The sequence below is a fragment of the Photinus pyralis genome, unplaced genomic scaffold (genome assembly GCF_008802855.1).
Source record: "Photinus pyralis isolate 1611_PpyrPB1 unplaced genomic scaffold, Ppyr1.3 Ppyr1.4_LG1, whole genome shotgun sequence".
Taxonomy (NCBI): domain Eukaryota; kingdom Metazoa; phylum Arthropoda; class Insecta; order Coleoptera; family Lampyridae; genus Photinus; species Photinus pyralis.
In genome coordinates, this window is record NW_022170249.1 from 50,685,972 (window position 1) to 50,702,845 (window position 16,874).

The 16,874-nt window shown below is 36.3% G+C and overlaps 1 protein-coding gene across 3 annotated transcripts in view; it reads right to left on the reverse strand.

Moving 5' to 3' along the window:
• The window catches only part of LOC116177615 (hemicentin-2), a 155,973-nt gene that overhangs the window by 58,160 nt on the left and 80,939 nt on the right, over nucleotides 1-16,874 (reverse strand). For all 3 annotated transcript variants that reach the window (XM_031496629.1, XM_031496641.1, XM_031496634.1), the window contains one exon: nucleotides 8,100-8,259. In XM_031496629.1, coding sequence (XP_031352489.1) covers nucleotides 8,100-8,259 — 160 coding nt within the window. The remainder of the gene's footprint in view (nucleotides 1-8,099; nucleotides 8,260-16,874) is intronic.

Sequence of the window (16,874 nt, forward strand, 5' to 3'; positions counted from 1 at the left end):
GAGTTGATGGTGTCCGTCTGTCTGTTCGTGAACACAATAACTACCAAACGCTTGGGCACATTTGACCACGTGTAAGAAGCCTATTAAGAATGGGGTGCAAAATTGATTGCTTTCTGAACTCGAAACGAGTTTTTTTTTTACAAATTTTGAAGCCGAAACTAGTTGAAGCACTCGAGCAATGATTGATTTTAATGAATTTCTTTTATTGCATGTTAGATTGTACCGTTTAAATCACTTCCAATAAAGCTTCAACAGTTAAAAATTGTGTAATCATGTGCTCACTCCTTCATTAACATTAATCAATTACCTTAATCTGTAGACCACGCTACTACGTTCACGCGATTCAATTTGTTTCTATATGCACGTTAGAAATAACGGGTTTTTCGAAAGGGTGCACCGGATGTTTTCACATAATGTACTCATGCTGATCATGTTTGTTTGATAACCCCGCCGTTTACACTGTTGCTATCATGGAAATGCAGTTACCTACTAGAAGTAATTACGTTTTAAGTCAAAAAGACCTATGCAACTTTCGGACAAATTTAAAATGGAAACTCCCTAACGATCCACAAACCACCACGAAATTCGACGGTAAAAAAGAAGCGCGTGTCCGTAACAAGTGATCGAGACAGGTTACTCACGCACAGAAAACTTTCTTTCGTGATTACAAGCGCCATAAAATCTAGTACCGCTCCTATACCTGTATCTTTTACAATTTATATGTCTGCGAAACTTGCTATTGAATGATGTAACCGCAATCTATAAGTCAATCAGACCTGAACCGTAAGCAAGCAATAATGGAAATGAAATGACTTGCAATAATCTGCATACTTGGATTAGAATTGATCGAGCTAGTCTGGTGGTAGGAATAACAATAACGGCGCTTAATCACAGAGCAGATGTTGACTATCTGGTTGCATACACTCTATTTATCGCTGGAAGACCTGCGCGCTCTCTCGCAGCGTTTAGTAATTTCCTTAATTTCCCAATACGACTATATTAACTTGATGTAAAAGGGTAAGTGCAGAAACCGTTTAGTTTAGGGGATTGTATTGCCGATAAAGACAATAATTGGTCTTTTGCATTCAATTGAATTCCATTAAACCGGCTTTAATTAAGTATATGCACGGTATCCATCTCGAAACACGTCTACATGACAACCTGTAACATCAACAATTCAATGTGGAATGAAAGGGATCAATCGGTAAAGTGAGCCAATTCAAATTGCGACAGCATATGTTATGCACATTTATTGTAAAACTACCTTTTCCAAATAACGTTTATTATTTCTCTCATAAATATTCACAATGTAAGCAGAAAGTCTGCACAAAGACTTTTTCCAAACTATCAATACACCTCAATGTACTTTTTACGAGATCATTTCGGATTTCCCCGAAGCTTCATTTCAGCACAGAATTGCTTATAATAAAATTACGCCCCAGTGACGCAAACCCGTACCACTTCACAAGCGCGCAGTTCGCCATATTTTAAAATCGTGAGTAAAATTGGAAAAAAATAACGTAATTGAATAATTAAAACTCTCTTCCTTGTAACCAACGGAATTTGAAACGAGGAGAAATAGTCCATTTGGTTCGCAAAAAAAACAAGGCATTTGGCTGAAATGAGAATTACATTATGAAGATGTAAGGCATGCATGCGGTTTTATTGCTCCCAGGTGTTATCGTCACAATATGAACGAGCGATTCTGGAATGATTCATAGCGCCTTTCAAGCCCACCAATTTTTAATTACCATAAAAACACAAAACTGAACATTTTTCTAGAATGTTTATTAATTAGATTATTTTTATCTTATTGATTATTGAAATACAGAAGATATGTGTCATGATGAGGGTGCACACAAAATACACTCGGTTATGTACGGTAACGTCCGAAGGGATTACTTTTCCGATAAGTAAATTTTGTTGCCAAGCGCCAGTGCGAAAATGGCTGCTTCTATGAAAGATGACCGTTAAATGCAAGACATAACATACTGTATCTATGCAAGACTATTTGGTTCACTTATTTGAACAATCATTGTTCGATTTCCGCCTTTTACCAAACAGTATTTGTCAAGGATACCAATTTGTAAGGAATGTGGAATCTGTTACATAGGTAAATAGCATTTTTAATGAGAAATTCATGTTTTAGATTTTATGCAAGTACAGCATACGAAAATAAACTATTTTGAAAATGGGGCACATCGTGAATATTACGTTGATTGCAACTTTAGACGCAGCCACATTCAAGTGTGGTTCAGTAGCTACCGATGCTTGCACTCATCCCCGAAAGTTAGCAAAAACGAAGGCGTACCTCGTTGTAGGGCGATGTTACAGATAACAAATGACAAGGCTTCTGTTCTTTGTTTGTGGTTTTGTTGATTTATCCCTTAATATGTTGTTTAATTGTTCTTTAATTTTGGAAAGTAAATAAGATCACTGAATATTCACGTACAAATGAACAAAACATTGTAGCTATGTGCTATAAGAAATGTTTACGTGATAAAAACAGGTCATATAAGGTTTCAAATCTTATGCGGCGAATTAAGTTCTTTGAGAAAGAGATAAGTCATTTTCTGTTGCATGAGCGCTTTTTGTCGACTACTTTAGAGTTGGCAAACCAATAAGAATTAACGAAGCATCGCCGTCATTGTATTCCACCATGTAATAGGCGGGGGTTTCTCGCACACTAAAGTTGCAAATAAACATTAAAAGGCGAGTTTATGTTAATAGTCGTTTATTCTATCGACTCTAAAATTTGTATTGATCCAAAAGCACCGAAAAAACAAAAGAGAGGCCATTTTTCAATCATTTGCAACAAAGTTTTAATTAAAAAAAGCTACCGGCCCAATACATATTCTTTATTCACCTTCGTATAACATTTTCGAGATATTCACAATTAAGTTTTTACATCGCCAGTAGATGTGTTTCGTGTAGACGACCTTATCTCCCTTTTGAGAGTACCCTCCTCCAACACTCCGTTCTGCACTAAAAGTTTTGATACCGCCAATAGATATTGTTGTGTAAACTGCAGTGGGCCTCGTTCTCTAGGTTGAAATAATGCCGACGATAAGAGCGAGCCACTTTGTCGTTGAACATTTACGTGATATGAAGGTAATTTGGGTTTCACATTGGAGGTTTTAGACAGGACATCCTGTAAAATGTTGTAATTTATTTTATTTAGAGGGCATTTTGCTAAATGGACACAGAATTTCAGGATTTTATTTCATGGTCATTGTAATGTTTATTTTTTTCTTTATGTATTGTAAACCATGAATTTGTATAAGTAATTTGGGGTTTGTTATTGTATTTGAATGAGGGCTGTAAGGTAACAATGTACCCGTGCCTTTATTTATGGAGCGTGTAGACGCTCCTTTACAAATGCACTACATTGACATCAATAGATGTCGCTAACTAATCATTAATGATAACCTAATCAAGTGTCATTTCCACTTCCTAGTCGTAGTCCTAATCATGGCTGTATAAAAGGAGGATCCCTTGATTTTAGAAGACACTTCTATCCTGTCATTTGATGACCGAAAACCTGAATCCAGACCTAAAACTGATAATCATTCATCCGATTTCCCGTTTGCATTCGATACCGTTTCCGTTCCGCTTATATCCTTAACCCACCTGTCCCTGCACCTTTAACCTCGCCATTCATTAGAAATCATCCAGTCCGTGAAAGACGAACCCTCAAACACCCGGAAGTTCGATACCTGTGGGGCCTGTGACCCGCATGTAACCAACTCCCGCTTGCTTGATTTAGTCGTAAGGTTGTGAACCTTAAGCGGAGGTAGTGGCCGTGTCACATCTTGATTTTCGTTACCATACTATCACCAGTCCCTTAGATACGAGGCGAGTCAAAGTACGGGAACTGGGAACTGTGGGACCTTCGACCTGCACTCCTCCAGTTTGCGACCGTTGATTCTGCTTCAACCTAGAGTGTGGTGTACGGGGTAGTGGCCGTGTCACATCCTGTGTACCACCTCTAGCATAAGTACCATACCGCACTGACGGGCCGAGTATTCGGAAGTGCTGGTGTCATTCACCTGAAATAGAACCCGGCGGCACCAATCATTCGCACCCCGATTTATCGATAGCTTACCAACTCCCGGATAAAAACCCGCTAATCGATAAACTTACAGCTACCGGTCAAATTAGAGTACCGCTGAGCCGAGGCGATCAGCTCCGACATCTCGACACCTGAGATCGCCGCCATTGCCCTTTTACCGCAACCCGCAACCTGAGGCAACGGCATAGCAGAATACTACCGTATCGACAACACCAGGGATACCAACTAAATAATAATTCTGTATTCTGTGGTGTAGATACACGGTGTCTAAAAATAAAAGGAAACTGGTGTGTAAATAAGTTTTATTTAGAGACCCTGGGGCACGACTGCAGCTACCCGCGTGCCCACCGAAAAACCCTTACAGGGCATGAAATTCAAGGGACGCAAAAATAAGGTAACATTTATTTTAAAACCGCGTAAGAGAGAAGTCTTATGTGGACAAATGTATTGTGCAAAAGCTGTTATCGGACAAATCAATTCATCAGTCCCGATTAAACGACATCTGCATTGATTATGGGCATCAATTCGATTACGTAACGAGGCGAAGGAATTAGAGTGGAGGTGTCAATCATTTAAATAAGCGGTGAAAATTAACGACGCTGCTGTTCGAGTCAATTTTGAATGCGTGCGTAACCCTTCTGTTTTTAAATTACCGATTAGATGAGCAACTCGGTGGCAGATGCTCTTGAGTACTGTAAGAAGTCAGATATAGAAGGTTTTGAAAATTGTATACCAACGGCAAATTTTATTAAAATAATCAACATTTTTGATATTTTAAACAGTTGAAACCTGACGACACCTGGCTTCAAGAAATCTCCACACCAAAGGATCATTGAAGATATTTGAACTTATGTAGGTACGTGTAGCTACAAAATACATATCTTCAATTATATAAAATAAGCCAGGATCATCTGGAATTATTTTTCTCTTCCATAAGGTCAAGGGGTGGATGGAACAACAACCCCACCTCAAGGCAGTTTCAAAGTGCATACAACCGCTTGCTGATAAGAACAGAGTTGCGAGATAGTGGGGTAGGGAGTTGCCCTCTGGATACTATCCCTATTTTAACTTGTCCGTCGCAAGGAAGCAACGGACAAATAATTAGTGCTTCAATTAATTGGAACAATGAAATAGAAGTGGAAGATATTGCAATAATGATTTGTTAGAACACGATTACATCATGAACTCTGTAATATTGAGCACAATTTCTGAAGAAATTATTAAATACATTGCAGGGTTCGTCACCAAATAGATGTGTGCATTAATTAAGTGCGAAATGTGTTGCAAAGTGTTATTAGAGCATACGGAACACATACCGTACATTATACCCGCGTATAATGTGTACTTTTTCGGTTTTGATCGCTTCAAAAACGGGGTGTGCTTTACATACAGAATTTTACTCAAGGTGTATGTATTAATATATATGTCGTAGGCAAATAGTGATTCCAGGCAAATGGCATTTTCCCGGGCAAATGCTATCTGCCTGGGTGAAAGGTTCTTTTGAGTTTTTAAATGCTATTCGACTAGGCAAATATTTGCCTAAGCCCATTTTAGGCAAATGGAAATTTTAATAGTGTAACGAAAACGCTCCAGACATGACGTCGCCTTTGGCGCTTTGGAATTTTCTACGCGCGCGATAGTGGGATTTGTGTAGGAATATTCGAGACTGTACGCGAATGTGCTGGACTTACATTGCTTGCGTGTATAAATGGTTGCGGACCGAACATCGCGGCAGTCTACTACCGAACGAGATCGAGTACGTATGAAACATCGAGCGCGTAAATGTAAATTGCGAAGTGTGTGATATAAATAATCGATATAAATTGTACGGTTTTTATAGTGTTTTAGTTTTGTTTAATAAACATTGATATAAATCGAACCCGAAATTATAAATCACGTTACAATATCAATATGATCGATCCACTTTATTTTATTAAAAAAAAACACAAAATTGTTATAAAACTAACAAAAGATAAATTCTAGTAATAACAAAATGCAGTTAGTTTTTATGCGTTTTTAACAAAAAAAAAAAAGGTTTATTAATAATGGGTACGGAAAATTCGGGGTAAGTTTACTTGTTTTACTATTGCGCACAGGCCATGTATAGGAAAAACATACAGTAACAAATATTAGTAAACAATTAAGAATGTAATGTTGCACTTATCTGGTCTTGAAACTCAGGAATAACAATTCAATAATAGAAAACCACCGATGAAGATACACAATGCGTTCATTCAATATTAAAAGTCATTTGTCCAACAACGGATTCGGCAAATGACTTGTGTAAGTATACTTTCAATAATATTGCGCTTATATCGCGCACCCAGTTTCTGAAACGATCAAAACTGAACAAAAAGTGCGTATTATAACGCGAATGGTACGTTTACGTTTATCGCGTCTTTTTGTATCTCTATTCAGATAAGAACCTAATCTTATGTCCGACAATTGTACACACGAGTAAGCCATATCATGATAGCAGTATAAATAAATTGTTATTTCCTAATTTAAAACCCGAGCGGGCGCCACTGATGGTGGCAGCATGATCGCAATTTGCTTCACGCGCGCGCGCTCTATTACAGGTCCCCTCTCTTTCATTGTCGAACGATAAATAACATTTACCGCACCTACTTTAGAAAATTATGTTTGTTTCGCTTATTCGAGATATTCTTGTGTATCCGTGTAGCTATAGCGTAATAAGAATTTTACTCAGATCGCTACGGCCTGAATTAGATTCTAAGGCCGGATGTCCACCGCATCGGGCCGACGAAGATCGGTACGATTTGAATCGCGCACCTGCATTTCTACTGAAGCCTGTCAACAGAAAAAAAAAAAAACTGTCACGACTGACGACAACGGGCTAAAATAGTCGGTTGTGATTTCGATCGGTCCCGACAATAGTCGAGTCTGTTGACAGGCTTCAGTAGAAATGCAGGTGCGCGATTCAAATCGTACCGATCTTCGTCGGCCCGATGCGGTGGACATCCGGCCTTATTCTTACATTACATTATCGTCAGTATTCAAGTTTCAGTAAATCAAAGAAACTTGGTAGTGTTTTAGAGGGTTACATATTCGGCAGATAAATCCCAATAGTGGGAGAGCTCGCGAACCATCCGGCTAACCCATTTTCCACAAAGCTAGAAAATTTCTAAATGATGTTTTATTATCAGTCAATTAAGAAAGTACCGTTCTGGCAGGCATTTTGCGGTTGCGTCATCATTACTTAAGTTTTTGAAAATGCCAATGTATTTCTTATGGCAATAATTCCATGGCCGATTGTGATTGAAACCAAATTCATTCGTTTATTGCTTCGCATAGTTAACACGGTTCGGCATCGACGCTCGGCGAACAATTTCCGAGGAAATGTCGGAACCAGTGTCTAACAAAAACCGATGTTTTGCCTTGTGGTCAACTAAGAAACGGCGACATCTGTAGAGCAATCAGCTGCCGCCACCGTTACTGATTGCCGGTGAAATTTGATTGAATACCAAACATATTCAAATATGGCAAATGAATTATTTTTTTATTAAATATCAAACTTGAATTCACATACAGCGGAGACAGGAGTGCCTTGGCGAATACGAAGCGTTAGCACAGAATGAGATTCAAATTTGTGATATTCGAGAGTTGCAAGACACACAGTGTAGTTTTCTCAAATTAATATTTAAATCGTCAAATGCTGGAATATTTATTAAGTTGGCGAAATAAGATCGGTAATTTGGTTTAAATAATCGAAAAGGAGATTGAAATGAGTTTCGTTCGAAGTGAAAATAATTTTCTTTCTCAACGAAAGAGTATTCGGAAATAAGTAATAAAAACCTAACAATTATAGCTGATTACTTTTTGATAGAACGGAATTGATAAAATCGAGATAAATAAAAAAGATTAATCAAAGCTTACAGTCTTGGTGACATTTTCGTAATTCTTTTGAATGCGTTTACATTCAACGTTGGCAGCAGGTGGTCTACTTGTCGATAAATTCAATTTTTCGGTTCTAAATGTAGGACATAATGACGGTAGAAATACTTACATTGTACTGTGAGAGTAAAAGGAGAGCTATATGTTTCTCCTTCGGTATTTGCAGCTGAGCAGGAATATTGGCCATCAGACGATTTTGTTACTTTCGCCATTCTTAAGATGTTATCCATCGGTTGAAGTCCTGCCGTATTGTTATATTGAATTAGGTGGCCCTAAAACGTAAGTAAGGAAAACAATCAATTTTAAATTTTCAGCAGAACCTTTTTAGAAATACATATCAAACGATCTCTTTATTGTACAATTAAATTAGGTGTTTCGTTGCGAAGGAAATTCTGTTTGGCCTTTAATTAGGACTTAATTGCTTGGATGAAAATATGGGTGTCGCTAAAAGATATAGATTTATTTTAATTGGCAATTATCTTAAATGTTGTTTTTCTATTACGAGGCACGCTCCCGCGATTAAAACTCAAGCCGATCATAAAACATTTAGTGAAATTATTTATTTAAAAACTTGGAAGGCTTGTCATGGAACGAAATTCCAACAAAGTTAACCTCAAATTTCGCATAATTTGGAAGAACAACTTTGTAATTAGAACGATATGTTTATTTGGGATATACAATAAAGTTTATTTGACAGTACTCAAAGTGACGTTTATCAAATTAAACATCAACGAATGGATATTTTTCCTCTTTTCTAATTAATCATTTTACTGTAGGCTATTGAGAACATATGCAAACTCCCTTCTGGAATTAGTTTGCGTTCATAAACTCATTTAATCTTTGGAAAGTGCATAATGCACCTATTTAGGGCGTCAAACATCAAAACTCGTGCAAATTTCACAGGTGACTGTTAGAGAGAATGAAATGGAAAATTGTTATCTCAAACGGAGCAATCGAAAATGAGCACGACAGAAAACCGAAAACCTGGGAACAGTAAGAAAAGGCGATGCTGGATACGCTCTGGAAACCCGGTGGCGGTTTAGAAGGGTTATTGTGAAACGTGTAAAGGTAGATCGTTTGAATTTTATAAGCGAGATCCGGTTTTTATTTTACATTTTGTACGGATTTATGGTATTTTAACTATATTCACTTCGTTTCATGGTTATTTTGGACACGTTTGTATATACGTACCTGTAGTCCCGTACCGGTGATGTAGTAAATTGTCACACATTGTTCTGAGAGAGTTGGGTTGCCTTTGTAAGCACTTTTGTTAATGTTTCGTTAAAACTTTTTCAATTTATGTTATTTGCATAAGAACCCTTTTAAATAAGTGGTCATTTCTAGGATAGGTTTCAAAGTTTACCGTCCTGTTTTCATTTCAAGCTTTGAGTATTAATCACTACAAGGTTACTTTTTTAACGAACTTCGCCGAGCATGCCCTGGATTCCATTGCTTGTGGAAACTTCTCTGTGTCCGTATTTAAAATCACTTCTTATATCATCAAATAAATCTGGAAAGGTAACTTAAAATGGAAATTTAATTGTTTCAGTATCCCAAGGCTATCTTTGGCGCTTTTCGCAAGGAAATTTCTGTTGGTATTTATAGGGATTGATAACTAATGCCCACAATTGCCCATCAACATGTAAAATATCAATTTTTAGCTGCTGGTAATCGAACTCGTACGATTTACTTTTATACCAAGAAAATTGATGTACCTATTCTGTCCACCATTATCCCCAAATTCTGTGTTTGATCCTTTTACTGAACGAAATTGATGTATCCATGAAGATTTTGGCACCCAACTGCCTCAAATGCTGACTTACATCGTATTATACTTGTACTCAGCGAACCCATACTTTTAACCTTTTTCCCAAAGAAATTAGATATTATGGGTAAAAATTGCGCATTATGAAGCATCAATTTTTTATTGTTAGTCATCGAGATCTTCGTTCAAGGAAAAAGATGTGCCTGTAAGATCTTTGATTAACACAATCTCCCAAATGCTGGATAACAGTTTAATTTTTAGTTCCTGATGGAGACGAAAAATCATTCAATTAACTTTCCTCTTCAAGTTAATTCATGGTTCCGTTAATGACATCAATTTACTGAGTCAAGTTAATTTTTTAGTACAAACTTATTTCAATCGTAGTCAATTTCATTCGCCATTAATTGCCATGTTACGCCTCTATAACAATGTTTCGTTGCATATCGACATATTTCTTGCTTCTCAATCTTCTTTTCTCAAAGTCTGTATTGATACTGTGTAGTTTTTATGAATTCATTGCCCATTATTATAGTTTTTTTTAATAGTTTTTCTTTTATGATTTTTTTAATTTTTTTAAGTTTAAATTATAAATTGTTAAATAAGTTACGTTAAATAATGTCATTCATCAATTTTTTAAGTTCCATCACCTGCATTATTATTTCCATTACAATTATTAGTATCGATGTTATAAGTTAGGTTTAGTTCTCTTTATTTCTGTCTATCTGTTTTGTGAATGTATATATTTACAAGTGAACTGCTTCGTTGCAATTGGGAAATTCCTGTAATGAAGCATGGAAATAAATAATAATAATAATAATAATCATGGGGAATGCCACGGTTTTTGGTACAATTCTGAGGATTGGTATCAGGCCAGTAGCGGATGTTTTGTTTGTTGATGACACCACACAAATCAAAATGGGTTCCATGGCTAAGAAACAGTCCAAGCCGCATGTTTGTACGCCGAACGCCGTGGTGAAGCTCTCACTGACTCCTGTTCTTCGTCTTTTCGTACTACCCACAGAAGATTTGATTTCGGGTCCAGGACGCCAACGGTGCTAAATTAAACCGAATGGCGCGCATTTAAAAAAGGAGGGCCGCACCTTGTACTAGAAGAATGGAAGTTCCTGATTTAAATTCCATTTAAGTAACTTTTTGATTCTTACTCTCGTGTATATTTGATATTCTTACGCCATCTAGGTATTTCTTCTGTAATGCACTAGTTTAAATGTAAATTATTCTTGTAGTAGAGTTATTTTGGCTAGTTGTTTGTTTTGCCGTTAGAGAACATCCCAGTGTTATACATTTCTTATTATAATGGTTCTTTGTTTTGCCGATGGAGATCGTGCAGATGTTTCCCATTGTACTTCTAATTTTATCCCTTCCCACATTTTGTCTTGCCCACGAGTTGTATCCGTGGGCGAGGCAAAATGTGCTTTTGGTTAATTAACGAAAGTTGCATTATTTATTCTTATTGAGTATTAATTACGGTTTAGTATCCGATTGCCGAGTGTCAGACGCTATAGAATTGCTTTCACAATATTCTATGTGCCGCGCTATTCGCTACCTCTCTTGTTTATTTGTCTGTGCTGTTATCTGTTACAGAAAGGCAGAACGCGCCCTTCTGAATTCAGACGGCCGTTACGACCAGAGTTCAAAGGTTTTTTTTCGACGACTCCTTCATGTTAACATTTGATTACATACTGGTATTCGATACAATCGAATTGTATTTACTAACTTTGATTGATAGTCATTTAACAATTATATCTCCCTTGTTTTATGCGAAAGCCTGTTTTGATATTAATGACTACGTGTTGATCCCCTTTTTTACTAAAAATTAATTCAAATTTAAATATTCACATTGCAGATCTATATGTTACGGTAAAAGTACATAATTGGTGATTGTATACAATCACCAAAGTCACTGGTAAATGTACGAAATTATTCCCAATTATCTGCTTTTACCGGTAATTGTATACAATGACCAAGGACCAGCGGTAAAAGTAAGAAAATGATATCAAAAGAAGAAATAAAAACAATAAATTCAAATAGTTTTTTTAAGAAGTGTAATTTTTATTATTTTTTTTTAACCTAAAAACAAGAGTTTTTTTTTGCCTGAATCAATAACAAGAGGCAAATTTTGTATGGCAGAACAGATACAAACACTTTCGAAGAATCAACACTGCAGACTAATAATAGGATCACACATGCACGTGGTAAACAAACGCACTGCGCTTGCAGTTTTTTAAGATTATTTTCTACTTTTACCAAAGACTCCGGTAAATGTATACAATTACCGGTAATTGTATACAATTACCACATTATGTACCCTTACCGTAACATATATACTAGTGTCTCATTTGTAATATTTTGAGATCATACATTATATCACCCTCGACTGGGACGTCAATCATTCGTCTATCTTTTGAAATTTGTCTAAAGGCTATCCGGTTTACTTTTACTATTTTTCCCTTTTGCTGCTAGTGTATAAGAGCCTCGATATTCACCCCGACCCATCTCTACTTTGCCTGAGCTTACCGTACGCTAATCTCAAGTTGATTTTGTTATTTACTCTCAAAGAGAAAATGAAACAAGGAAGCTTTGGTAGTTACTAGGTATAAAATGCCGAACCTGGACCAGTTCAAGGTCGTTTGTCACCTTGCGGTAACCTTGGAAAGTATGTCAAGATGAAGGTTGCGTACGACGTGACAACGACCTTGGAAAGTAGGTATTTATTTTATTTAGGTTTTGAAATCTGGTAGAAGGGAGAGCTTGTAACCATGCACCAGTTTCTTTTTCTTGTAAAGCAAGTAAGCATGCTTGATCTTTGTCCGTACACGTGGTAGATATTAATTTTCCGAGAGACGGTGAGTCGAGCTTCTCGTACCAAGCTTGCTGAAATGTTGATAAAGCGTTGCCAGTGAGGGAGAGGCAGTATATTATGAATGCGTAGACAACATTTAATATAAAAGGGGAATATTGACAATATAATCGGGTGTAATATCACTAGTAGTACAATTATTATCGGCGACTTAAAACTTATAGATATTTAATTGTACTGTGAGAAGCAGGGGAAAACTGACTGGTCTTTTGAAGGTAAAGTGTGGCACAGTAGAATTGAACCTCAAGTTCAAATCCACGTTTAGGCATTGAAATGTAAATGTATCGAGTGTTGGGTTGGTAAAGCAGCCTTGGCTGAAATCCCACCCACTTTAAAATAAATAAATGAAGTGCATCCATTGAGTTAGAAAACTAATGGAGGGAATATAATGGTAGAGGGGGTCAGATTTTTTGTAGACGGAAGTTGCCACAGATAGAGGCCACTCGCGTGGATAGGTTCCCGTGAAGGTACATTTTGGCCGACATTATTTGACATATGAAAACGCGGGTCCTGTCACTGTCAGTTTTCCACCAAATTCAAATTTTATAAAATTTGCCATTTTAAAGTACCTAATAATTTCGGATCGGTTTGTGCTCTGGTTTATATAAATAACTAACCGCCGCATAGTGTTTTTATCACACGCAATTTTGTGAATTGAGAATGATTAGCTGCGTATCATGCAAAATTTCTCATAAAGGGAAGAAAGAGGGCATTTCCTTTCATCGGTAAGACATGTCATTTATCATGTTGTAGGCGAGGTTGTAGGTACCTACTTTATGTTTCTTAGTTTTCCAAACGAACCAGTACTGCGAGCAAAATGGTTACCTAACATTTGTAAATTTACTTTTGTGCTCACAACGTTTCACTGACTGTGATTTCGACCAAAGGTTGCACAGGAAAATGTTCATCAAATATCTCGTCAAATATGCAGTAGGTACTATCAAAACTTGTAATGAACCTGAGACCAACCAATCAATTGTAGGTATTGATCAACATGAATTTAATAGGAGTTGTAGTGGCTATAGTAAACTGGCCTTAATTATACTAATGGAACACATTGATGTATATATATTTAGATTTGTAATCAATGATTATATTAAACCTGCATACTTTCCCATCCTTGTCTATTTTGTTTACTTTACCACGAGCATGTATTTTACTCCTTCTATACGTTTTTTTTGTATTATTCCTATTAGTGGAAAGAAAATTATATCTCTACGCCACTGAAGTGAGACGCTAATGATAACGGAAGTGGTGTGGTACTTTAATCACAGTTAGAGGCCACTTTTGGCTCCCGTGGTCTACGTCTGGCCGGCATTTGATTCCCTCCATTAGTTTTCTAACTCAATGAGTGCATCATACCAGAAGACATAGAAAGGCTTTATGATAACAAATACCGAAAAATTCTGCATGTAAAGTACGATTTTTATGAAAAATATTCCGTTTTGTTCAGAACAGATCAGAAGCTTGTGTGACATCACTAATCATTCCTCGCTGTTTGTAAATACATAGCGTAACGAAAAACGAATAGCAAGGAATAGGGAACTTTAAATAAATAAATTAACTCAATTTGCAATTTTACCCGGCATATTTTAATTTTAGATCTCTTTCATGGTTACGAAACATTTGCAATTTAAATTTAAACCTTTTTTTGTGCAGTTTGGAAGAATAAATTTTTAAAGCTTGCTTTCTCTGAATTATTAACTGAAGTATAGACGATTTAACGACCCATCGAGTGAACAATTGAAAGAAGAAACGGAAGTGCCGTTACGCAATACGATTAGCTTCGTTAGAACCGAGGCATACGCTTCTACATCTCAAATTATTTCATTTAGAATTGCCGCAATTGGTATATCTGTATTTTTTTTCCGTTAATCGTATGCTGACCCCTTCACAATGTTAGTACTTTAACCTGAACTTTTGCCTTCGCATTTATTCTGTCACAATGAATCTACAATTAATTCTAGTAATAGGAATTTCGATTACTGAGACCGAAGTCAGTAAAATTATCTTCCCAACGAGCAGAGTTAGCAAAGTCAAAATGATATCATTACTAACATAAATGTCACAGTGAATCCAAGTTTTCAAACTTTGCAGCCATTCTGATGAGTGTATAACAGCTGTTGGGTGAATCGTTGTATAAACGGGTACACTTTGGAATGATTCCTTCGAATAATTTACCGTGCAAAAATCAAATGCGAGTTTAAAACTTTTCTTATTCGTTTTAAACCGCACTTCTGTATTTGGCGTTTTAACGCCGCACGTTTTTGCTGACAACAATGGAAGGCAGACTTTAACAGGATTGAATACTTTATTATCAAAGAAATGCATCAGTCAATATAATAATACCAAGACTGTCAAAACCTGAAACGGGCTTTAAGAAGTATTTATATTCAAAATCTACCGCAACTTCCATTCATTACTTCCTTAAACTTTTACAAGAGGTTTTCGTATGCGTTGATTTTCAATTTCATTTCTCAACCTGCGCGCTTCAATTGGGGTTTTCAATTTTTTCTCTACCGCTTTACCCTCAAAAGCTATTCTAAAATCTACCCTAAGTATATTTGCTTCGGTCACAACTCGGAATCGTCCAAATTGAAAATTTAAAGTAAACATGAACTTATATTAAAGAAAAATTAAAACTTCCTCGGCCAATTTAAAAATTCACAAAGAGCGATCCGGAATTACACACTTAGAAAGTAGACTTTGCCAATTAATCGATTCGTATTTAAAGAATACCATTTTCTCGTCACTCGGTTAATTAACTTTTCTCAGTTCAATTTGTGAAAAGCTAATTTATTTCAGTGCTACCGAGACAAAATAATCTGACAAGAAAGGAAAACTTGAAGATATAAATTAAAATAATTAACGTGAATACGCTCTGTGCTCACCTTTTTTATTGCCGACTTTTTTACTTTTTATTTAATTTTATTCTACCTATTGTTTTTGCCGTGTTTTTCGCCAAATTAGAGAAGATTAAAATTCGTGAAAGTCGCATTGTTGATTCTAGGATAATATTTCCAGAAAAGCGCCATTTATTAAACTATCTAATTAATTATCGAGGATGACGGGTGTTAGACAAAAGCTCAATACACATTTGATATGACAGGTTTAAGTTAGACAACCTACTATCTTGCGCAAGATAAAAGGCATCCGTTTTTGTGTAACAGGCATTTGTCTATTCGCGCTTTCATCGATCACCAAGACACTGGCTTTAACTTTATCTATGTTTGGATTTCCAGATACCTATCTATCCTATATATTCATTTCGCGTCATTTCTCAAATTTCGTTTCGTTCTAAACCCGCCGAAGCTCAAGTAGGATTGTGTCTGCTCTTTGGACATTAATAAAATGTCTGCTTTCATTGTCGACAGCATTGTTACAACATTTTAAATGGATAGCGAAATGTACTTTGATAATAAAAATCGAATACTGTGACAGATACACCCAAATATCAATCTTTTTTCCGTTTTATTTGTTCTGATTGACGTCTTTAATTAGTTCTTTCTAGGAAAATTAGCAGCAGGCCTGGATAGATGTATAAAGAAAGTTGACAGTAACCTAACTAAATTTGTTTCCGAGTAATCGGCTTAACATCGGGTACCAAATTAGAAAGTGTCAAAGAAGGAGATGTTGCCTTTGAATTAAATCAACCGTAATTCTGATTCGTGTTCAAATTTTTGGCTAGTTAACAAAATTGTGGGTGTAAGATATATAGTAAAATTTTGTAGTTTAATTGATTAAGTACTTCAAGTAGTTTTATTAGATACCAATTTAAAAAACAACAGTTTATCGGGTCTAACAGATCATTCTTAAAAAGTATTAATCCACCAAACCGAACGATGGGCTCTTTCTTTATTGACGATATTTTGGAGTTCCCGGGCCCTAAAAAAGTGATTTTTACTCGTAGTTTGACATCCATTCTACCGAAGGGAGCGGTCCAATAATCACTAGCGGAACCGTTGTGAGGCTGTCTCAGGGAGTTTGGCGAGCACCCCCAGAGCTAAGTGTTGTCGGGGTTTGTTTATGGAAATCATTTTCGGACTTTTTTCAGTTTTCGTTTTCCTAAATGACGTGACCCAAATATAGTTACAGAAGATGAGTTGCATTATATGTTATATAATGGAGAGAATATAATGCATTAATCATATGACTCTATGCTTCTGCTCAATTGTTGAAAATTATCAAACAAATGACCAGTCAGCCTTTTATCACAGCGATAACAAATTTATTGCCTCTACTGA